General features: G+C 42.7%; 1 protein-coding gene across 2 annotated transcripts; it reads right to left on the reverse strand.

Annotated features, from left to right (window-relative positions):
• Positions 1-256: 256 nt before the first annotated feature.
• Positions 257-27,743, reverse strand: tchp (trichoplein, keratin filament binding). 2 transcript variants are annotated; one of them, XM_070887978.1, is made up of 13 exons: positions 27,606-27,743; positions 23,338-23,537; positions 21,935-22,145; positions 20,024-20,080; positions 17,990-18,058; positions 15,011-15,184; positions 11,307-11,419; positions 10,155-10,221; positions 7,913-8,085; positions 6,778-6,859; positions 3,965-4,150; positions 3,161-3,304; positions 257-2,886 (listed from the first exon to the last, which is right to left on the reverse strand). In XM_070887978.1, the coding sequence occupies exons 2-13, from the start codon at positions 23,526-23,528 to the stop codon at positions 2,854-2,856; spliced, it is 1,500 nt and encodes a 499-aa protein (XP_070744079.1). In that variant the 5' UTR covers positions 23,529-23,537; positions 27,606-27,743; the 3' UTR covers positions 257-2,853. The 2 variants fall into 2 exon arrangements, with proteins under 2 accessions (XP_070744079.1, XP_070744080.1); XM_070887979.1 differs by having other exon boundaries at positions 27,601-27,743.

Genomic DNA, 27,743 nt, shown 5'->3' on the forward strand with positions numbered 1-27,743 from the left:
ACGACTATCTGCCCCACCTGTGATTCTCGTATTGGACCCAAGGACTCTTAACAGGAGTGGAATCAAGTCTTCCTCGATTCCGAGTGACTGCCTATGATGATTATAATGATGACAAATAATCAGCATTGGGTCATCGGTGCAGTACCGGTGGCTGACTGGTAACTGTGGAGTTGTAGCCAGACAAGGAGTCAAAAAGTTTGTTAAAAAGAACCATTCCACCATTTAATGCACAAGAGATTTTATTAATAACAAATATAAATAAAAACATTCAAGCCCCAAACTGATTATTTTTCTATTTCATGATAAGTGCCTCTAAAATAAAAAGTCACAAACTCAGTACAAAAGCTTAGAAAAAAGGCAGAGATGCTTTTTTATAAACATATTATATTACAAACATCAATAATTCAGACTGAAAGCAAGTAAAGAGACACTTCTTGGCTTCCCAAGCTGGATTTCAGAGCCATCAGGAATTCAAGCGAATTAGCAATTAATCAGTTGGACAGCTACATTAGAAGTTCTTTAAAAGGTTTTAATCATCTGAAATTTAAATAGGTTTAAATCTGTCCTGAGTGTTGTGTTAAGAGATGCAGCTGTGAACAGTAACTGCTGCTAATTAGGCAGAGACTCCTTTCACACATAGATTAACTCAGTCAGCTCCAGGTGGAGTAAAAGCAATGGAAATATTTTTATGACAAACCCAAATAACTTCCATTGCTATTTACAAAGAGCTAAGACTTCAAAGCTCAAGTTACTCAATATTTTAATAAAGGTGTTAGTTTTAATTTCTCTCAACTTAATCACTTCCCAGTTTACCTTTGGACTCAAACTCTGACTCAGCAACAGATTTTAAATCGGTTTTGACATTTCATCTCACAATAAAAGGAATGCTGCTACAAGAGAAAAGTCAAAGATGGTTCCAATGCTACATCCCAAATGGCCCTCCCTCATTGACAGGATTCATACAAAACACAAAAGTGGTAAATTCCAGATAAAGATGTCAGCTCTGCACACCTTTATTGAAAATGTGCACAAACAGCTCTTTACTTTTGTAAAGACATACAGCTTGAGCTAAGCAAAAGATAGTTATAAAATACATATCAAAAACATAATTTATCACTAACCTTATATTCAGACATGTTCGTCTGGAATCCACTGTTTTTAAATCGGACCCCAGAATATTAAATTGGAAAAAAAAAATTTTAATCTGGGGCCTATATTCAAACAGCTACCAATACCCCCACCGCCTCTGTTCTGCAATCCCCAATTTAAACTATTTTGAATTTTTTTAAAGCATATTTTTCCCCAAGTCTCTGTTTCCTTCCAATGTCCTTTCCAAGCATCCTAATCCCATTTCATAGCCCCAATCTTCCATCTCGCTCTCTCCAATTGTTTTCTTTCTCACACATCCAAGCCCCTTCCTCGGCCTCTATTGGTTTCCCCTTCCCCCTCCGGATTAGAAATCTGGAGAGGGGGCAGGAGACCACCAGAAATCAGGATCACACTAGCCAATGCAAAAGCCTTGTTACCTGATCGTTCACGTGATCTTCCGGCCCAAAAAGGAAAATGTTGCTGTACGGCAATGTTGATTCCTAATCTGGGAAAAAAAGTGATCAACTGCAGCCATTGGGAGAATGATGGGAGAGTCGAGGCTGGTCATTGTAGTGTTTCAGTACTTCCAGACTGCCAATGTAAAGCTCACAAGCAAACTTTTAACAAGAGTTAAAAGCCTTCAAACACAACACAAAACATCATAATAAAATCTTCCTGTCCTATTTCTGTTTGGCCATTTGAATCCTGAGTTAAATGGTCCAATACAACAAAAAAAATCTATTATATTAGGCTGGTCTTGCAAACACAAACAGTGCAAACACGGCAATACAAAAAAGGGTGCATTATGGATTGAACATTTTAAAATCTGGCACTCTGTTTTCTAAGCTGGTTAATTTCTTTGTGGGTCAGCTTCTCTCATTCCCCAATTCTTTCGCGTCTCCCCGCTGCCCTACTTTCCATACGTGTCACTTCCTGTTGCTCGGAAGACAGATAGCCCAAATTGTGCACAGTTCCACATACAGTTAATAGAGTTGCTCGGTCAACTCTGGATGAGGTGTGCTTGAACCTCACAGGTAGGGGATTTTGCATACTGCTTCTCCATTTCCCTGCCAGATGACCAAGACCTGTCAGTTTTAAGGCATCAATGGGTGCCTACTTCCTAGAAGCCTTGGTGCAAATGTCAGTTAAGACTGGGACTCACGGGTCTCCATGCCTGTGAGTCCGTTAACTAATTTTGTCGCTAACAGATCAGCTCAAGGAGTGAAAAGTATCAGCTTTTTCAACTTTTGTAATGTGGAAGCAAAATTATTTACCCACCGCAGAACTGGAGAAATCTAGTGGACCTGAACCTCTCAAAACCTGAATGACAGGGTTTGAGGATTACTTCCAGATCCTATAGAAAGAACATGGATTCTACGCACCAGCCACAAACACCTACTTGAGAAAGAACAATCTTCCAGACAATGAACAGGGCCAGTGGTTAAGGACTGAACCATTCATATTTAATGTGTACTAATAACAGGCCAGCAATTTAGAAAGAGTAAGCGAGATCCTTAGAGGCTTTATCAGCTCTACGGTTTTACGTAAACTCCAGCCTAAATCTCAGAGTTTTACATATATTGAGTTTTTCCTTCAATAAATGCAAATTACATACTACAACATCCAGCACATAAAGGGAATGAGAACTTGGCTCTGTCTGCTATGTTGAGAGGTCAAGAAATGTGGATTTGATCCAGACACTTGATCCATTCCGAGACGAGACTCACATTTCACAAGCCAGTCTTGTGTTTCTCAGCTTCCACGCTATGTCCAGGCTATTCTTGGTCGGTGGCATGTCTAATAAAATATAAAACAGGAGCAAAACAATCAAGTCTAACAACATTTTCACTTTAAAGAGATTCAATACCACACCAATGTTACTTCTAATTTTTATGTTTGGTGCGCGGTCCCTTTAAATTTACGGAACAGCTGATGAGCACGGGAACTTCTGATCGGTACGCAGCCGTGTGCCCGCACAGCTTGGGGAAAATGGTGTACTCGACTGGATGGTACATTTGCTAACTGAGCCACTGCCGTGCTCCAGACACCCATTTTCAACGTGTATAGTTACCTTCGGATCATATCCTCGCTGCCTCATCAGCTTAGCCTCACGTTGAAGCATCTCTTCATATTGTCTCTCTGCAAGCCTTTCCTCATTTTCCTTCTCCTGTTGCCGATGCAACTCTTCCAATTCCTGCCTCCTCCGTTCTTCAACCTTCATTAAAAACAAGAAAAAAATAATTCCAGTTAGGAATAACTGCATTTCCCAGTCCAACGTTATCCAGTACATTTGTTTAGTATTCATCGATAGCATGAAAGCCTGTTGCCCAGTATTGGGGATTACAACAAGATCCGAGTGGACTTTCAGTAGACCTGCAATACTCGCGACTGTAATATTACTGACAGTATCAGGACTGATCATTGACTATGTTTCCACCACCTTTCTTGAAGATGCACCTGGAAGGTGTGGGAGTGAGTTGGGGGCGGGGCGGAAGACATAAATTTAGCTTCAGATTTAATCTTTTTGCTGCGGGGGATGTTTTTGGATGTCATTGTTCCATCAGCTCATTGTGTGAAGAGACGCGGGAGTCAATCTAAATCCTACCACTGCTCGCCACTGTGTTTTTCCCCGCCTGACTCGCTGAAACCAATTTTGCACCTGTTGATGCCTTGACTGAAATCAGCGAGCATCACTGACCACCTGAAAAATCTTTGGAGGTATTTTTGGTTACATGGCCGTTCTCAGTATCTCTGGGGGACCATGTGCACTGATCCACTTAAATATGTAACAATGTACGTATACCTTGTACAAAAAGCCACCAGGAGCGGAGTCCGGTGATTAATGCCTGTATATCAATGGTTTTGTGGAACAAACCTGTGCTGTCAGTTCCTGCTTGCGAGCGGTTTTCACCTCCTCCTCTTCCTCCTTCTCGCGCTTTGTCATTTCCTTCACTTCCTCTAGCTCCCGGATCAGCTCCTCGCGTCGCTGCACAGATTCCTCCTGAGCACGCCGATTCATTTCAATCCGCTCCAGGATTTGCCGTTGTCGGCCTACAAGTACCTAACAAGAGGAGAGCACATTAAATACTGCTTTTACTGCTCCCCACCACAATTCTCTGTTTAAAACAAATCGTGCTCGACAGGCGAGGGACATGTGACCCTTTCCAGTTTAAGCTTTCAGGTCAGGCAAAGCCTCTTTTAATCCACCCCAACAATGTACCTTAACCCTAACATCACAATAGCACCCCAACAGCGCAAGTGCGATATTTTTCCATTTCTCACACCAGTCAATCTGTGACCTCTCCAAGAGACTTTACAGTTTAATAATATTTGGTCCCCTACAAACTCTGGGGCAATTTTGTCCTGTCCTCATTTCGTACCACCAGCAGAACAAACCTTTATCTAACGATTTTCAGCCATTTACACTATTTCTCCAGGTGTTCCATCAATCTCCTGGCACAGCAATCGGGAGAGCCACCCGCCCCCCCGGCCGAGGAACTTTCCGACCAGCATACTAATAAAAGACAGCATTGAAGCACTGACCACACTCGACCAGTTCCGTTGGGCAAGTCACAATGTCTGCATGCCAGACACGAGGCTCCCAAAGCAAGTGCTCTACTCAGAACTCCTTCACGGCAAACGAGCCAAAGGTGGGCAGAGGAAATGTTACAAGGACACCCTCAAAGCCTCCCTGAAAAAGTGCAGCATCCCCACCAACGTCCCTGGAGAAAGACCGCCCCAAGTGGAGGAAGTGCATCCGGGAGGGCACTGAGCACCTCGAGTCTAATTGCCGAGAGCATGCAGAAATCAAGCATAGACAGCGGAAACAGCGTGCGGCAAACCAGTCCCACCCACCCCTTTCCTCAACGACTATCTGTCCCACCTGTGACAGGGACTGTGGCTCTCGTATTGGACTGTTCAGCCACCTAAGGACTCATTTTAAGAGTGAAAGCAAGTCTTCCTCGATTCCGAGGGACTGCCTATGATGATGACTGTATTAACATTTAGTGATCGTTGAGTTAATGCAGGGCAAATGGAGAAATTATCTACGGATTCTGTCTCAGAGTCTGTCTTAGGCACTGTGTGACTCTTGGTCATTCTTTCCTGAAGCTTGAGAGAGACCCAGCACCCCAAGTGATCATTCTGCAAAGTCCAAACAATGAGCACAGGCAATGTCTCCACTCATGTGCCTCCATAAAGGGCGACTGGGTAACAATCAAAAGTCTTTGATTTTTCAAGCCCCTAGCCTGGAACTGATGAAGCCAACAGCAGTCAGCTGAGATTCTCTTTGTTAAATGTGAAATAGCAATGCCGCCATCATTCTGACGGCAAAAGTATCAATGGGGTTCCTTTCAATAGAGCAGAGAAATTAAAAATTATTAAGAGTTTTGATAAGATAAATCAGAAAAAACTATTTCCATTAGTCAGCCAGTCGGTAACCAAAGGGCATACGTTTAAAATCATCGCCAAAAAAACAAGGAAAGGAATGGGGAAATTATTTTTATGCAGGGGGTTACTAGGACAAGGAATGCCCCACCAGAAATAGTGGTGGAGGCAGAATACACAATAGCTTTTGAAAGGAAAGTGGATTAATATTTGAAAAATAATAAAATTGAAATGAAAGCTACAAGAATGGAACAAAATGGACACCTCTTTCACAGGTGTTATGGGTGAAATTGAGTCCTTCTGTGTTGTTAAGCAAGCGCTCTATCGGAGCTCCTTCACAGCAAACGAGCCAAAGGTGGGCAGCGGAAACGCTACAAAGACACCCTCAAAGCCTCCCTGAAAAAGTGCGACATCCCCACTGACACCTGGGAGTCCCTGGCTCACGACCGCCCTAACTGGAGGAAGTGCATCCGAGAGGGCGCCGAGCACCTCAAGTCTCATCGCCGAGAGAATGCAGAAAGCAAGCGCAGGCAGCGGAAAGAGCGTGCAGCAAACCAGTCCCACCCACCCCTCCCCTCCCCTCAACGACTAGCTGTCCCACCTGTGACAGAGTGTGGCTCCCGTATTGGACTGTTCAGCCACCAAAAAACTCATTTCAGGAGTGGAAGCTAGTCTTCCTCGATCCCGAGGGACTGCCTATGATGATGATGAAATCAAATATTACTAGCTGGTATTTAAATATGTTGGCCTGCCCCCTGTCAGTAATCAGTGACACTTCATAGTCCTTACTTTAAAACAAAACGTCATCACTTCTTCTGATTGGCTACATACCATGGACCATTCCCTAGCTGAACGCAAAGACTTGTTTCCAGCCTGGCCAATCGCGCTTTTAAACAAGATTCTGGGAGAAGTGCACCTCTTAGGTTATTTTCTCTCTCGCTCCATTTGGTTAAATACCTGCCCTTTTCACTCCACCTTCTCTTGACAGTATGACCAAGAATAGTAACTTACAGTGTGAGGAATTATAGGGGTCTCACTACTTTGTACTGAAGCACCGATCAAAAGACACTTCGTAAACTAGCTAGCACTGGACATTTATTTTGGAGTTCAATGCTTGTAAAGAACATGATTAATTCACAGGACCATATTCATAGATGCAAGGTGGAATGTACAGAAACACCAACACTGCATTTGTGAGACTGCCTGAATCTATTCTAAGGCATACCATCTACACAGCCAACAACTTGATATTTTCAAATAATTAATCTTTGGAAAGTCGAGGGAAGAATGAAACTTCCATACCTCCTGCATTAAACGCAATCTTGCTTGCCGCTCTCTCTCCCACTCCTCTTCTCGTTTTTGCCACATACGTTGGGCCTCCTCCCTGGAATCAGAGGGATTTTTTTCAAACTTAAATGCTCATTTGTGCATCCTATAATTTCAGTACACCATTACATTCTCTGACTGCAATGAACTACTACACATTGTCACTGCAAAGTGCTGCATTGAAAATTGAGAAGATAACCTCTTTAATTAACAATTTAAAAATAATAACTCCCCCCACCAAAAAAAAATATTCCTAGGACACAAATGCAGCCATGTCACATTCTATTTATAATGCTTGTAGGCTCTCAACTGAAAAGTAAATTAAATTATTTGACGTCCAAGAAAGTCTGTTGAAGTTCCTTTCTGATTAATATTGCGACATCAGTCATGGAAACTGGGCTTTCGTTTCTAATTAAATTTTCCCTTCCACTGAATAGGAGAACTGAAACATACTGATTTCATGAAATTTAAAGAGTATAGATTTTGATTTAGAAGAATACTCTAGGATAAGACCCTTCGATGTCAGTTAAGTACATCCCAACATTAATTCTTATCTAAAATCACATGTTCACTACGAGAGCGCTGGCTCCTGAATAATTGTCACTGTGCTTCTGAATCTAGAGGAAAATGGAAAACATCTTGCCTTCACCTCCAAGCAAATTGTGCTGCTGATTTACAAGCCACAGACAACTGGGGGTGGAACGGGTGGGAAAGACAGCTCTAAGTTTAGGTGAAGTAAAGACTCAACATATTTCCATGGCTCGCTAGGAAAAACAGCAGAAAGTGCACTTAATTGGGACACCTATCATAATAACGTTCGTTCAGCAAAAAAGTCCACTTATAAATAATAGTTCTATTTTGCAATTTCGCACTCGAGAGAATAATTGACTACAACTAGAGAGCCTTAGCCTGGCGCACTCTTCTGCCAGAAGCCTCTAACACCCGATGAAAGCATTCAATAGATATCATGCTCACAAGCAAATAGGAGATGAACTAATTCATGCTCATGTAAAAAACAGCACAATACAATGATCTGTTATTTTCCTTCCAGTACAATTCTCTGCCGACCAATTAAATGGAGCATTATCTGCACAAATGATCAGGGACAGACCTGAATACAGTGTCCAATTCTGCCTCGCGCTCTCTCTCCAATTGTAGCTGCTCCTCAATGACTTTTTTCATCCACGCTGCGTCTGCTATAGCCCGTTCACGCCTCGCTGACTGTAGTTGTTGGTCCATCTCTTCTTTTTCAATCAGAGACGCAAGAATTTGGCGATCCATCTCCTGCAAGTTGGAAAAAAAAAGTACAAAATAAAGAACTACAATTCAGCAATGACCTCGGTGAGGAAATCAAATGTGCACAGTACGTGCATAAAGAATGCTTAAATGGGTGATTCTGTTGCCAATGATATTCATTCATTGGCAACAGAATCACTCAACAGTACAATGATACCCATAATCCAGCAATCAGCAAGAGTAGAGTTCTCGCTGCTACTCCAGACAGGGGCAGCAATGTGCAGAATGTTCCCCCAGCCACCTGTTGCCAACCGTTTTTCACTGGATGCCTGTCAACCCATGATAGATGGCAGTTACCTCTTGAACATTCATCATTGTTCCTATTGATTCAAAGTTGTACCCAGGTGCATTCAATCGAAGGGTGTCAGAACAACCCTGCTTAAACAAAAGCATAAAGGCTGGCACAGTATATTTGTGGTCCAACGTGTTGTACCAGGGAATGGCAGGTGGCAGATCTACACCCATAAATCGCCATGTTGAGGCCTCCATGTCAGCTATGCCATCACAGAGCAGTATTAGTAAAAAGCATTGTCCTCTGCCACAGAGGAACAGACATCCTGACCGTCCTCAGCCATGTTAAATGGCCAGTTATGGTGACAGGCGATACATTCACCTCCCTGCCCTTCTCATTCAAAGTGCACTGGGAGAGGATTAAAATATACTTAGAAAGAACAGAAACAAAATAAAGCAAATCACACATTTAACTAATTACTCCACTTGTACTGTACCGATAATTGATGGAATGGACTTCTCATTCTTAACACAGTCCATTTTTATTTAACCTCATACCACACAGTTCTTCATTACTCACAGCTCATCCCGAATCAGCTGCACGCTTCCCTGAAAAGTCCTGAATCCACCAAGTGTTAAGCTAATTGTTATTTAGTGTGCTTTAGTCGGTCTTTTCACTGAAACTCACACTTGTAAAAAAAAATTATTATTTATTTTAGAAACATAGACCCTTCGAGCCTGCACCATTCAATAAGATCATGGCTGATCATTCATCTTAGTACCCCTTTCCTGCTTTCTCTCCATACCCCTTGATCTCTTTAGCCATAAGGGCCATATCCAACTCCCTCCTGAATATATCCAATGAACTGGCATCAACAACTCTCTGCGGTAGAGAATTCCACAGGTTAACAACTCTCTGAGTGAAAACATTTCTCCTCATCTCAGTCCTAAATTGCTTACCCCTTATCCTAAGCCTGTGTCCCCTGGTTCTGGACTTCCCCAACATCAGGAACATTCTTCCTGCATCTAACCTGTCCAGTTCAGTCAGAATTTTATATGTTTCTATGAGATCCCCTCTCATCCTTCTAAACTCCAGTGAATACAGGCCCAATCGATCCAGTTTCTCCTCATATGTCAGTCCCGCCATCCCGGGAATCAGTCTGGTGAACCTTCGCTGCACTTCCTCAATAGCAAAAACGTCCTTCCTCAGATTAGGAGACCAAAACTGAACACAATATTCCAGGTGGGGCCTCACCAAGACCCTGTACAACTGCAGCAAGACCTCCCTGCTCCTATACTCAAATCCCCTAGCTATGAAGGCCAACATACCATTTGCCTTCTTCACCGCCTGCTGTAGGTGCATGCCAACTTTCAATGACTGATGTACCATGACACCCAGGTCTCGTTGCACCTCCCTTTTTCCTAATCTGTTGCCATTCAGATAATATACTGCCTTCGTGTTTTTGCCACAAAAATGGATAACCTCACACTTATCCACATTATATTGCATCTGCCATGCATTTCCCCACTCACCTAGCCTGTCCAAGTCATCCTGCAGCCTCTTAGCGTCCTCCTCACAGCTCACACCGCCACCCAGCTTAGTGTCATCTGCAAACTTGGAGATATTACATTCAATTCCTTCATCTAAATCATTGATAAATGATTTTCTTTCTCCCATTCTCTTCTCTGAACGAGAAATGTAAAGAAGGCTATTTAACAAGGGTGGGCATCACACCCAAACCTGATCCTATCCTTGCCAATTAATGAAACTAAGGCTCTCAATGAAATGTTTGAACGTTTTGATGCTGCAGTGCAGGAGCACTTACCAGCTCTTCCTGAATCTGCTGTGCGCGTCTCCTCATCTGAGTCTTGTACTGACGGTTCAGTATCCGGCTGCAAAAAAGAACAAAGGAAATTAGCATATGGAAGCACTTTCCGCTGAAAGAAAAAGGCCGAAGTTTGAGAATTCATTCACTTAAAGCAAAAAAGAAACAGTGAAGTTATAAGCTGAAAAAGCCTGTGCAATCTGGTGGCAGAGTCCACTGTGACACAAGTTGGTAGGACACAAGCTTTCCCCACCCCTGAGAAAGGGGTGATTATCCTACTTGGAGCTTTCTGTAGCATTTACCATGAATTAAAAATCCTGAACTGAGAAAACCTTGAAAAGGATAACTTGAGCAGTTTCAACAGGCCAGATCAGAGTAGCACATGCAAAGGAGTCAAAACAGAATCCATTAATTCAGTCAGGAAAAGGTGTATGGCATGAGGAGAGGGGGAGGAAACATCTAAAGCGGGCAAGAAGATAACTAACAAATGGGTTAGAGGAAGCTACACAGAAACAGTAGTGTACTTTCAGCTTGTAAGCCACAGTGACAATAACAGCAATTTACTCAATCATGAGGCCAGAATGGTTACTCAGCCCCGATTTTAACTCTAGGTGGACTCCCCACTCAGGCCAGAATTAAAATTAGTCGGGTCTTAATGATGTCATCGGGCCACAACATGCATACGTAAAGAAGGACCCTGTTGGCTTCGTCGTTGCCTGTTCAGGAAAGCAGATTAAAATTGCAGATGATGCAATCACGGTGGTTTTTGAATGGGTAAGAGCCATGGTGATTTTAACTACTCACCCGCCAAGTTTCTGTTAAGTGAGTAGGGTTAAAATGGCTCCATATGAACCTATTATCATCCAATAACAGTCATTTTTTTTTTTACAATGACTGCTGCATCCATTTTATGAAAAATTTGACTACGTTACTTATTAGGGACATGCGAGGCAAGATATGATTTGCAAATAAAAGCATATTTCACCAACTCTTCCCAAAAAGGATAGTTGTGCCTTAATGGCCACTTCAAAAAGGTCTTGTAGCAAATGATTTGCCCCTTGTCCAAGGAGGATGTAAAAAGGAGTAGATCTTTAAAAATTACTGAGAGAAATCTTCAAAGCAGTAAGTAACAAGCCAACTAACAATACTCACCCCAGCTCAGATTTCTTGCGTCGTTGCTCCAACTGTTTCCTTTCCTCTTCCAGTTCCTCCAGTTCCCACTGCTGTTTCAACAGTTTCTCCTGTTCTGCCTTGAGATTCTTAGCCTGAAGATAGACCAACCCTGAGTTAAATTTAGAAACACCCACTGGCAATGCTGATGCTTCTTGATGAAGGAAGACAATTCTAGGAAGACAATTCTTGGAACACCCTTCTCTTCACACGCTAAGGTTTGAATTATTGCACAAATCAAAAAAAACCTCCATCACTTCCCTAATGTCAAGGAAAGTTCACGTGCAAAAGAACTCAAAAGTTATTGCCTTGGGCCAAAGAGATTACCAAGGGCTACTGAAAGGTAACATGAATGATTCTAGATGTAAAACTTCTTATGGACAGATCAGACTGAAAGAGGAAGAGGTAACAAAGATTCACAACCCTCCGAGTGAAGAAATTTCTCCTCTTGTCAGTCCTAAATGGCCGACCGCTTATTCTGAGACTGTGTCCTCTAGTTCTAGACACCCCAGTCAGGGGAAACATCTTCCCAGCATCTACCCTGTCAAGCCCTTAAAATTTTTTTATCATCATCATCATCATAGGCAGTCCCTTAGAATCGAGGAAGACTTGCTTCCACTAGGTGGCTGAACAGTCCAATACAAGAACCACAAGAAAATGATCTACATATACACATTGGTAGGTTATTTGACCACACAGGCCATCAACATAATAGGAGCAGGAGTAGGCCATTCGGCTTTTCGAGCCTGCTCCGCCATTCAATAAGATCATGGCTGATCTTCTACCTCAACTCCACTTTCCCGCACTATCCCCATATCCCTAGAGTCCAATAATCTATTGATCTCAGTCTTGAATATACGCAACGACTAAGCATCCACAGCTCTCTGGGGTAGAGAATTCCAAAGATTCACAACCCTCTGAGTGAAGAAATTTCTCCTCTTGTCAGTCCTAAATGGCCGACCGCTTATTCTGAGACTGTGTCCTCTAGTTCTAGACACCCCAGTCAGGGGAAACATCTTCCCAGCATCTACCCTGTCAAGCCCTTTAAAAATTTTATCATCATAGGCAGTCCTTCAGAATCGAGGAAGACTTGCTTCCACTCTTAACATGAGTTCTTAGGTGGCTGAACAGTCCAATACAAGAACCACAGTCCCAGGTGGGACAGATAGTCGTTGAGGGAAAGGGTGGGTGGGACAGGTTTGCCGTACACTCTTTCCACTGCCTGCGCTTGATTTCTGCACGCTCTCGGCGATGAGACGCAAGGTGCTCAGCGCCCTCCCGGATGCACTTCCACCACATTCAAATACTGTCCTGAACTGAAGTCCACGCATGCATGCGTTCTAGCAGAGGTCACTGGCTATCAATCAGGAGTAGCAACACCTAGCTTTTTCATATTCGTTCATCAATCTTGCATGCTCTCCTTGATTTTGGACCAGTACTAACCTGTAGATTCTTTGCCCACTCCAGAATGCAACTATACTATTGTTCCATGGAAACACGCCACAGTTACATAGCCAATGTAAATCCCCAGATATATGGAAGCTATTTATACTTACAATGGAGAAAATGATGATCTATGGGGAGAAAAAAGAGCTGCCAGAAAATTACTAGATCAGAACTTCATGAATTAGTGTATTTTTCTGACCTAAAAACAGACACACATAACTCAGTTTAGCAGCAGTTTATGCCTGAAAAACTGAGATACTGCATTACATTGATATCTCACACAGCTCCCAATAAGTCTAACCACCTCCACTTGACATTTAATGACATTACCATTGGAGAATCCCCCATCATCAACATCCTGGGGGTCACCATTGACCAGAAACTCAACTGGATCAGCCACAGAAATACTGTGGCTACAAGAGCAGGTCAGAGGCTGGGTATTGTGCAGTGAGTGTCTCACCTCCTGACTCCCCAAAGCCTTTCCACCATCTACAAGGCACAAGTCAGCAGTGTGGTAGAATACTCTCCACTTGCCTGGATGAGTGCAGCTCTAACAACACTGAAGAAGCTCGACACATCCAGGAGAAAGCAGCCCGCTTGATTGGCACCCCATCCACCACCTTCAACATTCACTCTCTCCACCACAGGTGCACCGTGGCGGCAGTGTGTACCATCTACAAGATGCATTGTAGCGACTCATCAAGGTTTCTTTGGCAGCATCTCCCAAACCCGCGATCTCCACCACCTAGAAGGACAAGGGCAGCAGGCGCATGGGAACACCATCACCTCCAAGTTCCCCTACAAGTCACGCACCATTCTGACTTGGAAATATATCGCCGTACTTTCATCGTCACTGGTTCAAAATCCAGGAATTCCCTACCTAATAGCACTGTGATAGTACTTTCACCTCACGGACTCCTTTGAAAGGGCAATTAGGATTAGGCAATAAATGTTGGCCTTGCCAGTGACGCCCACATCCCAAGAATGAATTCTTTAAACAGCAATTAACCCACTCTAGTGAAAAGAAACTGGCAATATAGTACTGTGCCATAGCACCTGAAGGTATGCAGCACAAGGTGTTGGTTTATACCTTCAATTCCTCATCGCTACTCTTTGGTATACTTCCATCTACATCACATAGAATTCATCACATTCAGACAAACTAGTAACAAAGCCACAGCTGCTAACTGATATGAGTCAACGGCAGCAATTCAATATCACAGCTTGGGAGATATCGCTGTCTTTTATCATTATCTGGAGATATCAACAAAACAAAATGTTTCACTTTTATAGGCAAACATTTATACACCTCCGCGGTGTTAACTCTGTGCGATTTCAGTATGGAAACTTGCATCGGCGCAGGAGGACCCTGATTTAGTCATTTACTTGAAGCTGTTATATGTATATATATTTTTCTATTGGTCGGCTTGACCACAGTGTAAATATCAATAGTTGTGGGTGTCTGGAGATTTATACTGGTTACACAGATCACCCTTCAGTTCGAACCAACCGGAAATATGTTTTACACCATTACCTGCATATCCAACCCATAAGATGGCACCCAGGGATATTGTTGTTCCTTATATGGATCTCCCAGAAATTGTAAACAGAAAGCACCCATTTTCTGTTCCATTGCACCATAAAGCATATCACACATTAAGAAAATATACCTTCAGCAACTACACAGCCACCAAGTAAATATAGGAGGCCTATACTAGTCAACTGAAATGTTCCTTCCTTCATCACACATCTTTTAGCAGTGTCTTCAGGTCGATTAATAGTTTTGTACATTTTCTCCACACAGAGAAATCAGATGATTTACTTGTTTCAGTTTGTGCCCACTGTTTAAACAGGACAACAGCTTTTAGAACATTCTCTCCTGTCCTTATGCCTTCTTATTTCCCTTGGGGCTACATGTGCTGTAGCAGAGTGGCTGAGCCAGCCAAGAGGAAGTGTGTGAGGGCCAGCTATTGTGAGCAGTGCATGGTTTCTGTTTGGTGATCTCCCACAGCAGCACACCTGGAATCCAACATGTCCCTATTGCCATTGCATGGCAGAGTGGTGCTCAGCCCACTATATTGCACATCCACCTACTATCATAATGCACGGGTGACAAAGTCGCAATGTGTTATTTGATTGGATCTGCCCATTGAACAAATTGTGTCTAGTAGTGGATCCGACACAACTCCTATCTTTTGCGCTGAAACCATTTATACAGGCACAAGCAATTTAGTTCTTACCTCAACCTCCCGTAAACGCAGCTCCTCCATTTGCTGTCGCAGGGTCTCTGCCTGCTTCAAGTCTTCCTGTCTTCTCCTCTCCGCTTCCTGCTTTATTCGCTCCATGGCCTGCTTGCGTGCAATTTCATATTCATTCTCTAACCTTTTCGTCTCTTCTAACTCTGCCTCTTCTTGCTACAAAAATTGCAAAAACAGGAGACACAAATAAATGTGTTGTTTCTGTTTTGTCACCGGTTCCTTTTTTTTTTAAAAAAACGACAAATTTCCGTTACTTCCTTCCACACCCCAGCACCTCCGTAAAATTCAAGTAGGAAAAATAGAATTGTCAAACCAAGCACCTCCCTTAAGACCCTCCTTAAAACCTACCTCTGTGACCAATCTTTTAGTCACCCATCCCAATACCTCCTTCTTTGGCTCGATGCACATTTTTGTCTGATTATGTCTGGGACATTTTTCTACATTAAAGGCACTGTTGTAGTTATCCTGTGGCATCTCCGAGTCAGACTGTCATTCAGTGTAAAATGAGGGGCCAGTTCGTGCTGTAGGTCCCTTCACAATTTAGACTGCTCAACTTAATTTCAGATGCAACCCTTACAGGCAGCAGATAGTGGAGGCTGTTATTGCATCAATCTAGATTTAAACCCAGGTGCCAGAAATGAAAGGCTAGTATCTAACCTATCACCAAGTCCCTCTAAATATATTAAAACATTTTGTTAAAACAAAAGTTATTATATCAATTGATGTTTAATATGACTAATCATTTAATTCATTAAACTACATTTAAAATTTCAAATTAAAAGTTCTTAATTTATGTAGCCATTTGGAGCATTTCCCCATGGGTTTGCACCTTAAAAAAGACTTGCATTTAATAGCACCTTTCACGACCACCGGACTTCTCAAAGCACTTTACAGCCAATGAAGTACTTTTGGAGTGTAGTCACTGTTGTAATGTGGGAAACACAACAGCCAATTTGCACACAAGCAAGCTCCCACAAACAGAAATGTGATAATGACCAGATAATCTGTTTTGTTGTTATGTTGATTGAGGGATAAATATTGGCCAGGACACCGGGGATATCTCCCCTGCTCAAATTAGTGCCATGGGATCTTTTGCGTCCACCTGAGAGGGCAGACGGTACCTCGATGTAAAGTCTCATCCGAAAGATGGCACCTCCAACAGAGCAGCGCTACCTCATCACTGCACTGGAATGTCAGCCTAGATTTATGTGCTCAAGTCCCTGGAGTGGGACTTCAACCCACAATCTTCTGACTCAGAGGCAAGTGTGCTACCCACTGGCACCTGTGGCTAAGTGGGTAGCACAAGGGATAGGCAATTTAAAAACAGCTCCACATCAACAGCAGCTTGCCTCCGCGCAGTTCCTTAAGCCCATTATGAAAGGGAAAACAGGACACAAACACTCCATCATTATCATAAATACATTGTCTGTTATAGTGTAATATGTTCTTATTATAAAACTGCAGAATCTCCAATTCCCAGTCAGCAACATCACAGGAGATCCCCTAGTTTGTTATAAAAACAACTGTCAGTATAAGTCACACATACAAGAAAACTAATATATATCCTTAAGTAAAAATAGAAAATGCTGGAGATGCACAGGAAGTCAGACAGCGTCTAAAAGAAAAGAAAGGTTACTGTTTTAAATGGCACCATTGGTCACAGTCAATAAAGAATCCTTTTTATATCTTATTTAAAATTAAGAAATGAATACTTGACTCAATTCAAAAGAGTCCCCACAGAAGCCACGTTTTTCCACATCGGTCTGAACCTCAGAAACTGAATGTTGGAAATGTCTTTTGTTAGGGATTTGGGGATTTGTTTGATCATTTTTCCACAGAAATTATTTGCATTTTGAACTTGTTGAGTTTGGAAACAATTAATTTGCATGGATTTAAAAAGAAAGGTCACAGTCTGCCAGGCATTTGGAGAATGTATTAAAGTCGGACATTGATACTGTTGTCCAAGACAGGCAGGAATAATAAGGGTGCTGTTATCTCATCTCAGAAGCTCCCAGCAAACAATCACACTGTATGGGGTTGGAATGGCCCTTCCCATTTAGCTCGACATGAAGCTAGTTTCAAAGGGAGGGGGCGGCAGCAAGTTTGATTAGCAGCTCTTGTGGCCAACGCCTGGATAGGAGGAGTTTTCAGGAACCAAGCCCCAACTTGCTGCAGGGGACAGAAGGGAAATGAAGAACGACCCACGGGGTTTTTTTGAGGCAGAAAACTGGAAGGCAGTCAGGCCCAACAAAATTTGGGAGTAGTTTAGAATGCAGGATGGGATTAGAAATAATTTTATCTACCTCTCTTTCCTCCTTCAAGACGCTCCTTAAAACCTTCCTCTTTGACCAGGCTTTTGGTCACCTGCCCTAATTGCTACTTATGCGGCTCGGTGTCAAATTTTTTATCGCGTAATACTCCTTTGAAGCGCCTTTGGACGTTTCACTACGTTAAAGGCGCTATATATGTTGTTAAGTCAAACAAGACAACCCACTGATGTGGGGAAGCTAAGCTTCTTTATATTTTTGAATAATTACACAAAGGTATTTGGAATAATTAGAGATAAGTAAATACATTCGTAATTATTGCTCTGTAAGTTCACATGGTGTGAAATAAAGCAGCTTTACCATTCACATCTGGCTTTATCTCATGAAGTGTTTGCTTGATCTGCCTTTGGAAAGATTGAAGAAACAAGTGTGGAAGATTCAAATATCCAGTTTGGATTACAAAGGAATGCTATTGTTACACCCTTGGGTTATGTTATCGTACTGTTAGATATTGGGCAGTACAGGCACATCCCTAAAACATATGGGAGTGACTAGCACCACTGTACCTGAGAAAATATCTAAGGCAAGACTCTAAACTTGTAACTAGACCCATAACCATATTTTGTGTCTGCATCTCTGTACTGTTTGGTTAGGAGGTTGGACGATCTCAAACTTTTAAATGCGGTTTAATTACCTGCCGTTTTTCCGTGATCTGTGAACACCAGCTGCCTGTCACGTGCGTCTTGTGCAAATCCGACTGGATCTGTATCCAAAATAAATAGCTAGAAAATTGATTGATAGTCAACAACTCCATTATTGTATCATGCGACTACCAGGATGGTAGAAGGCGAACTAGATGGACCTTGGTTTTTACTCGTCTAGCAATTCGTATGACCCTAATAGTACTGCAATTTTAAACAATGCTGTCATTGTAAAGAGGGCTCTTAAAAGTAGTATTCGTGAGCCTTACTGCAACAGGCAACTATGCCAAACTAACTTGGATCTCTAATTATGGTTCACATTGCACCAAAAGATATTGTGCAACCATAGCAGTTTTTCCAAGCTTATTCTCAGAGCACCTCAACACACATAGTTGACTTTAGTGATGAGCCAGTACCGAGTTCAAATAAAATCTCACTCTAGCAACATTCTTCACGAGATGAAAAGTGTAAAGGGTCGGCTGCTACAACGGATATACTTTCACTGCAAAAATTAGCCTGATTCTCCCATTATAAACTCCGCGTGGAGTCAGAACTGTCGGCTGTATCGCTCTCTGTGCCACTGGGTTTGTTGGTTTGATGGTTTGAATTTGATAAAATCCAGTACCAAAGGAAACATCAGGTCTCAGTGCTGCTCCTTCATAATAAGCAACAGACCCCCGCTGAACAGCAATGCAGGGAGGGACCCAACTTTAAACACAAAAGGAGTTCATCTTGGAAAGTAAGAGACCAGCTAGAGAGCTAGCACAGTGGAGCAGAGCCGAGGAGGCACAATAATGATATGCTGAAACCTTGATGTGTAGATTTTTTGACCAGTCGTTTCAACTTCAAAAGATAGTGACTCCACTTTATATTATTAAAACACTTCAGAACTCCTGGACTAGACAGGGTAGAAGATTTAGTCAAAAGCCCTCGTTCCTGATCGATCCTGCTGGAAAGTGCTGTGGTGGAGACACTTGACAACGATAGGATCAGGCTTGATTATACTGCACTACGCTAAGATTGATAAACCTACCGAGACTCAATATCTTGGCTCACAAATGAATAATAATAAGTTGGGTGAGATACTGGAGAGCTGCCAATGCAAGTGGACCCATAATCCAATATGGGTTACTTCAGGGACGAAGGGAAAAGACATGGGAGAAAGCTCTTAAATGTCTACTGGATGTAACTTACTCAAAATTCCTCTTACCACAGTTGCTTATCAACTTCCACAGAAGATAGACCACATCAGCCCACACTACTTTTGAACTCAACTCCTGAAGCCCTCCCTTACAACCACTTCCTTTTTTGCCAAAGATCCATCTCTCAGCTAGGTCTTGGATCTCGCACAAAGGCCCGAAGTCCTTTTGTTTCATGCTGCGGAATTCTAAATATGAAAGACAATTTATCATAAACTTAACCTGTATTGGGACTTTTGTCATCATAGAATTAAAGAAATTTACAGCACGGAAGGCGGCCATTTCGGCCCATTATGTCCGTGCCGGCCGACAAGAGAGCTATCCAGCCTAATCCCACTTTCCAGTTCTTGGTCCGTAGCCCTGTAGGTTACAGCACTTCAAGTGCACATCCAAGTACTTTTTAAAATGTGGTGAGGGTTTCTGCCTCTACCACCCTTTCAGGCAGTGAGTTCCAGACCCCCACCACCCTCTGGGTGAAGAAATGTCCTCTCAAATCCCGTCTAAACCTCCTACTTTACTTTAAATCTATGCTACCTGGTTATTGACCCCTCTGCTAAGGGAAATAGGTCCTTCCTATCCACTCTATCTAGGCCCCTCATAATTTCATACCCCTCAATAAGGTCTCCCCTCAGCCTCCTCTGTTCCAAAGAAAACAAACCCAGCCTATCATTGAAAAGAAAAGGACCAAAAAAAACAAAAATGCCCATTGCCAATTCTCAGCATAACCTCAAAGGGCTGTGTCCACCAGGCCTCCACCAGGTAATGACATGAATTGCCAATTGGGATAGATGTCGCTCACCCGCTCTGCGAGATAGCCTCACTACTCACTTGACGCAGTTCTATATTGTTCTTCTTCCAGTGTTCATACAACAGCTCTTCAGCAACCTGAGAACAGAGGTGCAAAAATGTTTAGCACCAATTACATAGCATCTCGACATCAGTTTCCAATGTCAAATATTGTTGTAATGTCAGCTGCAAAAGTAAACTATTGGCAAAATAGAAGCTACTTCACTCCAAGAAAATCAAGGTGTGAGTATTTCTATGTGAAAAGCTCCATTCACTGTCCCAGAAGCACCACAATTATAGCAATTAAACCTTCGCCCATTTTAAGCAGCCGGATTAATTAGCAACTGCAACATAAGCATGAAGGATTTATAAATCAAGACTCCCTTGATGGCTCAGTAAATTCACCACCCAATGTGGTACTTAGTAATACCCACCAGGAAGGTGCTAGGTCCTATCCCTAGCCTGTGCCGAGTTACTCATTCTCAGCCAGGGTGCCAATAGGGGCATTCCAATTTATCACAGTGCCCCTGGACTTGGAAGGAGAGAAGTCAGCTAAAGTTGCTCCCCCGATTGCTCCTGCTACAAAGTGCACTTATGTGGACATCAGTTGAAGACAGTTGCTGGCTTGCCTTTGACAGCACCCCATTGTGGATGAATACACTCAGGGCCCGCAATTCCTCTTGATTAAAAATTTCCAGGCCAGAGTGATCATCGTTACCAGTTTCGATCGCCCAGATGGGTCAGCGAGGAATTTTCCAGATCTTTTTTCCCAAATTGGCCTGGGTTTTTTTTTTAAATCTGGTTTTTCACCTCCCCTGGTGATCACATGGATTCAGGTGGGGTGGGGAGTGTATATAGTGATACACAGGGTATCGCAATTGTGTGGAACAGGTTCGATGGACCAGAAGATCTTTATCTGTCCATCATCGTTCGTATGTTCGAGAATGCCTATTTTTCTCTGTGATTAACTATCCATGAATGGAATTGTAGGAAATCACAACTTTAAAACACGCAATTTCTGGAGCTTGCGATTTAGCAAGTCGCTAATTATGAGCAAAAACAGACATTTTCTTTTATTTTTGTAAGAGAAAATTAAGAAATTTAACATAAATGTTGGCTCTCACTTGACTTTGATAGAACTGTACCCCAGCACGAGCCATTGCCTTCATAAGAGAAGGGAAGAAAACCATAAAAACAAAAACAAAAATCAGCATAATATTCCAACCAACTACTGCATCCTCCGACAAATATCCTTAATCTGTTATTTCAAGTGTGAGGGCTTTTCCCCAGTTGAAGTGCAGCACATGACCAATTACAAGGCACCATATTTTGTTTGATAGCACTTCTATAAAGCTCCTTTGGGCATACTTACTACATTAAAAGGAGCTATATAAACCCAAATTGGTGTTGTTGAAGGGGCTCTAAGGATATCATAGAACTAAACTATCAGATTTCACTCACTATAACTCACTCCGGGCATCCATTATTCTATATATAAAGCGCATGTAAATGCATTGATTCGATTACAAAATGCAACTCACTCCAAGGTATCCATTATTCTTTTTTTATGCATTGATTAGATTACAGCCTGTAACTCATTCCTAGATATCTATGCAAGGCACAGCCACGTGCAGTCCCGGATGTATACACCTTAACATTGAATGTCATCGGGGTATTCCATCATAGGTGTAACAACCAAGGCTGATTTACACATGCACACTTTCCAGCCAAGGACATTGGATCAACAATAACGACCTGGCTGATTTCCCCCCGCTTGCCTTACCCACCAATGGCCACTGTAGCGCCCCAACTCCTATCTGACTGAGATCAGCTAACTCAGCACAGATCAGAGACCTTCCCATCAGTATGGCTCAAGTCCACACGAGGTGGTACGTTTATCTAGGCCACCCGGGAGCTCCAAGCTGGGTTTTTACTGCGAAACCCAGTCCCTACCTTTTTCCTGCGTTCCTCGCGGGCAGATTTCAGTTCCTGAGTCTTCTCCTTTGCCTCATGGATGAGAGAACTTGTGTCAACCTTCAGATCACGGAGCTCCGCTTCAAGGAGATCCTGTTCCTCGAGCAGCAAGCTCTGTAGCCTTTTCCGTCGTTGCTCCAGGCTATGCAATTTTTCCCCCTGCTGACGATTCCGGTGGTACGCCGTCATACTGCCAAAGAAAGAAAGGTCTGCCTGAATGCCCCTTCTTACAGCCAGGAATAGGTTACTCACGTCACAAAATTATAGTCCAGCAACTCTGGTATCCATGCACATCATTTCCAAACTTAATACCCATTCTTAACTGACATGTACTCTGGAAACAAATTACATTTATTTAAAAAAAAACATTTAACAAAGGTCATTGTACTAATCGAGGTAAGCTGGGGAAATTTCAGCATTTTCTGTTTTTATTTCAGATTTCCAGCATTCAAAGTATTTTGCTTTTGAAGCTAGGGAAATAGATCCTTTTCACATTTTTGGACCTGGTCACCATCGCACGTTTGTAGGTCACGCAAAATAAAGCTGTTTAACCTGCACCAAACTGCCTTAATGTCAATCACCTTAAAATAAAATTCAACCCCTACTGTGCCAGTGTGACATTTCTACTTCCCAGGGCCAGCCAGCTTTGTGACCTTTCTCAATGTGACTGTAAATTAAATGCCATAGCAGGTGTAGTTTTATACTGTCCACGTGCCTCCACTGGAAAACTGGACTTTTGCAGCCTTCAGACATTGATGACCTATCAGTCATGGCTGGATTTGAACTTGGGTTCCAAATAGAATTTGAACCAACCATGCCATACAATGTTCTTTAGTAAAATATATAAAATAGCTACTCACTGGCTCACTGGGTAAATACTCCAACTCATCTGACACGAGGGCATACAGATCAGAAATGTCACAGATTTGATCCCTGCTCCACACTGACCTTGCTGATCTTAGCTGGAGCAGCAGTAGAGATTTTGCAATTGTGCCAGAACCTTGAACTATGGAGGGCGGAAATAAGTCACCCTGAGTTCCTGCTCATGACAACCTAACCAACCTGAACTCTTGTTCATTATTACTTCAAGAAAGTGAACTTATGAACATTGGGTAAAGACATGATCGAGTTTCATTGTGATACCCCCAAGCTGGAATAGTCCACTCATCTTCAAGCCTTACAAATGAACAATGGTACCTTAAGGTACAAGAGGTTACCTAGAACCATACCACAGCAAGAGTCAGCTCCTTCAGAATTGGAGAGAGAAAAAAAACTAGAATACAGACCCACTAGCTACTATCTATACCTTTCTGAAGAAGCATCTTTCCCACTTCCCACGCGGAGAAATACCCTACTCCAGGTAGCCTCCTTTTGTTTTCTACCTTTGCTGGTAAGACTGCCTTGAGCTCCACTGCGCCTGTTTACTGCTCCGAATATCATGCGTTTTGAAGTATTGGCGATGTAGCTCCCACTGACTGCGAAGGTGCTCCTCCTGATCCCGCTGACGAACAATATGTTGTTCCAGCACTCGATTCCGGTTGCTCCATCTGGAAGGGATCGTGGGTAAAGCCATCTCTGGCACCTATGGAATCAAACTAAAGTTAGCAGTCAAGTGACATTAAAACATTTGCATACTGCACTTCTGCATTTTCAAAATGGCCCATAATGTATTTTCCCCCCCAATCTGTCCTGAAAACGCTGACTCTTGATGGGGCACATAGAAACATAGAAAATAGGTGCAGGAGTAGGCCATTCGGCCCTTCGAGCCTGCACTGCCATTCAATGAGTTCATGGCTGAACATGCAACTTCAGCACCCCATTCCTGCTTTCTCGCCATACCCCTTGATCCCCCTAGTAGTAAGGACTACATCTAACTCGTTTTTGAATATATTTAGTGAATTGGCCTCAACAACTTTCTGTGGTAGAGAATTCCACAGGTTCACCACTCTCTGGGTGAAGAAGTTTCTCCTCATCTCGGTCCTAAATGGCTTACCCCTTATCCTTAGACTGTGACCACTGGTTCTGGACTTCCCCAACATTGGGAATATTCTTCCTGCATCTAACCTGTCTAAACCCATCAGAATTTTAAATGTTTCTATGAGATCCCCTCTCATTCTTCTGAACTCCAGTGAATACAAGCCCAGTTGATCCAGTCTTTCTTGATATGTCAGTCCCGCCATCCCAGGAATCAGTCTGGTGAACCTTCGCTGCACTCCTTCAATAGCAAGAATGTCCTTCCTCAAGTTAGGAGACCAAAACTGTACAAAATACTCCAGGTGTGGCCTCACCAAGGCCCTGTACAACTGTAGTAACACCTCCCTGCCCCTGTACTCAAATCCCCTCGCTATGAAGGCCAACATGCCATTTGCTTTCTTAACCGCCTGCTGTACCTGCATGCCAACCTTCAATGACTGATGTACCATGACACCCAGGTCTCGTTGCACCTCCCCTTTTCCTATAATAGTCTGTCTCTCTGTTTTTACCACCAAAGTGGATAACCTCACATTTATCCACATTATATTTCATCTGCCATGCATTTGCCCACTCACCTAACCTATCCAAGTCACTCTGCAGCCTCATAGCATCCTCCTCACAGCTCACACTGCCACCCAACTTAGTGTCATCCACAAATTTGGAGATACTACATTTAATCCCCTCGTCTAAATCATTAATGTACAATGTAAACAGCTGGGGCCCCAGCACAAAACCTTGCGGTACCCACTTGCCATTCTGAAAAGTACCCATTTACTTCTACTCTTTGCTTCCTGTCTGACAACCAGTTCTCAATCCACGTCAGCACACTACCCCCAATCCCATGTGCTTTAACTTTGCACATTAATCTCTTATGTGGGACCTTGTCGAAAGCCTTCTGAAAGTCCAAATACACCACACCACATCTCCCTTGTCCACTCTACTGGAAACATCCTCAAAAGATTCCAGAGGATTTGTCAAGCATGATTTCCCTTTCACAAATCCATGCTGACTTGGACCTATCATGTCATCTCTTTCCAAATGCACTGATATGACATCCTTAATAATTGATTCCATCATTTTACCCACTACCGATGTCAGGCTGACCGGTCTATAATTCCCTGTTTTCTCTCTCCCTCCTTTTTCCACATGAGACAAGAGCCCTCTGGTAACTTGCTCAAATGCCACTCTTCATGTGCTAATGTTGACAGTGATTGTCAGTGGGCTATTCATTTCTTAAGGTCATTATTGCTGAGCCCGACCCTTCCTTCACTTAATGTTCCACAAGTACATTTTCCAACAGAGGGTCACTAAACAGCAAACAGGAGTGAGAAATCTGGCTTTTTCTTCCTACCCTAGTCTTGTCACGGAGACCTATTCCAACACACCAACTACTGTCCGGGTTGAGATCTGCTAATTCCAACCAAAGACTTTTGTCATCTTTATCTTTAGTAGCCCACCATGTTGCCCATTTACCCACTAAACCAGTATGCGAGCAATCAGTGACATTTGTAACTGTAAAGATTCTCTGATCTGTTGTCATATGAAAGATATAATGTATTATTTTATTAGCTGACATTATTAGAAATAGCAGATTTGTGTACAAATCCAGACCTCTACAGGCTTCTATCCAATCGAATATTTAAAAACCTTTGGCATAATTTCATACTTTCTGCTTATTTTACACAACTTTAATCAGCGGGGAAAAGACTGAATATGTGCTTCAATTCTTGGTCTTGAACTACTCATTTTATTTACAGCATTTGTTCATTGCTGAGATGGTCAACAGTTGCTGATTGTGTGTCCATGCACTAGTGGCCAGTAATGGCTGTGTGAAATTTTCATGCTACAGTATGTCCACTTGAACAGTATAAATAGTTATACTTCATCCTTCCAATCTTGGATTATGTCTGAGGAAAGCATTTTGAACTAAAGCTCAAGGAATAGCACCTCATCTTTCCAGGGCTCAGTGCTCAGTCCCTTGCTTTTTGTGATTTACATCAATGATCTAGACTTGAATATAGGGGGTATGATTAAGAAGTTTACAGATTATTCAAAAATCGGCTGTGTGGTTGATAATGAAGAAGAAAGCTGCGGACTGCAAGAAGATAACAATCAACTGGTCAGGTGGGCAGAAGAGTGGCAAATGGAATTTAATCCAGAGAAGTGTGAGGTAATGCATTTTGGGTGGGCTAATAAGGAAAGGGATTCTAGGATACTGAGAAGTGTAGAGGAAAAAGGGACCTTTGAGTGCATGTCCACAGATCCCTGAAAATAGTAGGCCAGGTAGATAAGGTGGTTAAGAAGGCATACAGAATGCTTGCCTTTATTAGCCGAGGCCTAGTTCTGGCATTACAGGAAGGACGTGATTGCACAGGAGAAGGTACAGGGGAGATTTACGAGATGTTGCCAGGAGTGGAGAATCTAAGCTATGAGGACAGAGTGGATAGGCTGGATTTGTTTTCATTGGAACAGAGGAGGCTGAGGGGAGACCTCATTGAGGTGTATAAAATTGAGGGGCCTAGATATAGTGGATAGAAAAGGCCTATTTCACTTAGCAGAAGGATCAACAACCAGGGGGTATAAATTTAAAGTAATTGATCGAAGGTTTAGAGGGGATTTGAGAGGAAATGTCTTCATGCAGAGGATTGTGGGGGTCTGGAACTCATTGCCTGAAAGGGTGGTAGAGGCAGAAACCCTCACCACATTTAAAAAGTAATTGGATGTGCACCTGAAGTGTCGTAACGTGCAGGGTTACGGACCTAGAGCTGGAAAGTGGATTAGGCTGGATAGCCTCTTTTTGGCCGACGCGGACACGATGGGCCGAAATGGCCTCCTTCTGTGCTGTAAACTTCTATGATTCTATGATATTTGGCCCTTTACCTCCTTCCAGACTCAACATTGAATTCAACAATTTCAGATCATAACCACTACTCCTATTTTTTTCTGACAGCAGCGGTTGATAATTCTGCTATTCCCATGTACACCTCCTCTAGACCCATCCTTTATTTGTTCCATGACCAGCTCCTTTTGCCTTGCACCATCGAAGCTTTTGTCATTTAATCTCTCCTGCTTTCCATCCTATCACAGACCTTCCCTTTTGTTCTTTCCTCTATTCCTCCCCCTTTCTCTGCACTTGCTTAAACATCTGCTCCATCTTTAACTTTTTCCAGTTCTGACGAAAGATCGTTGACCTGAAACGTTAACTCGCTTTCTCTCTCCACAGATGCTAAATATTTCCAGCATTTTCTGTTTTATTTGAGATACAACTGATGCTGACATATCACTGGGGAGCAAGTTGAGGTTATGATTATTTTTTAAATCACACAATTTTAAAGCATATTGGCGTAAGTCAATCGAGTCAGACTGCAAATCGCGGTTAGACTGCTGGAGCATAATGTGACAGCTCACACAATCACCTTTACTGAATTAAATCCCTTACAGCATTGCATGCACTGACATCACATCCCATTTTAATTTACATCAGTTTCTAACACCCAGTTTATAATATTTGCCCTTAAAACATCTTTTATTCTGGTCTTAGCGTTGCCACAGCCAAGTGGGCCAAGACGAAGCAATTTCTGCACACAAGGCCCCACAGACCAGTCTAAATTTTGTGATGCCCCCCGGAACCAGGCAGTGAGAAACCCGAGGCAAAGCCAGAAATACAATACTGTACCGAGGGTCTTGGGCACGGACAGTCAAATTGAACCGAGCGCCTTCTCAGCGAGGTTTAATGTTATTGTCAGTCTGGCGCCTCCGTTAATTCCGACCGTTTGCGCTCCGCGGGCCCCGTCGCCCTTGACGACCGCCAACC

The sequence above is a fragment of the Pristiophorus japonicus genome, chromosome 8 (assembly GCF_044704955.1).
Source record: "Pristiophorus japonicus isolate sPriJap1 chromosome 8, sPriJap1.hap1, whole genome shotgun sequence".
Classification (NCBI taxonomy): domain Eukaryota; kingdom Metazoa; phylum Chordata; class Chondrichthyes; family Pristiophoridae; genus Pristiophorus; species Pristiophorus japonicus.

Coding starts and splice junctions, on each gene's coding strand:
- tchp (XM_070887978.1), bottom strand. CDS start 23,528: ATGGCTTTACCCACGATCCCTTCCAGATGGAGCAACCGGAATCGAGTG. Junction 11,420..15,010: donor TGCGTTTACGGGAGGTTGAG/GTAAGAACTAAA, acceptor GTCTATCTTCAG/GCTAAGAATCTCAAGGCAGA. Junction 3,305..3,964: donor AGCAGGAACTGACAGCACAG/GTTTGTTCCACA, acceptor TTTTTAATGAAG/GTTGAAGAACGGAGGAGGCA.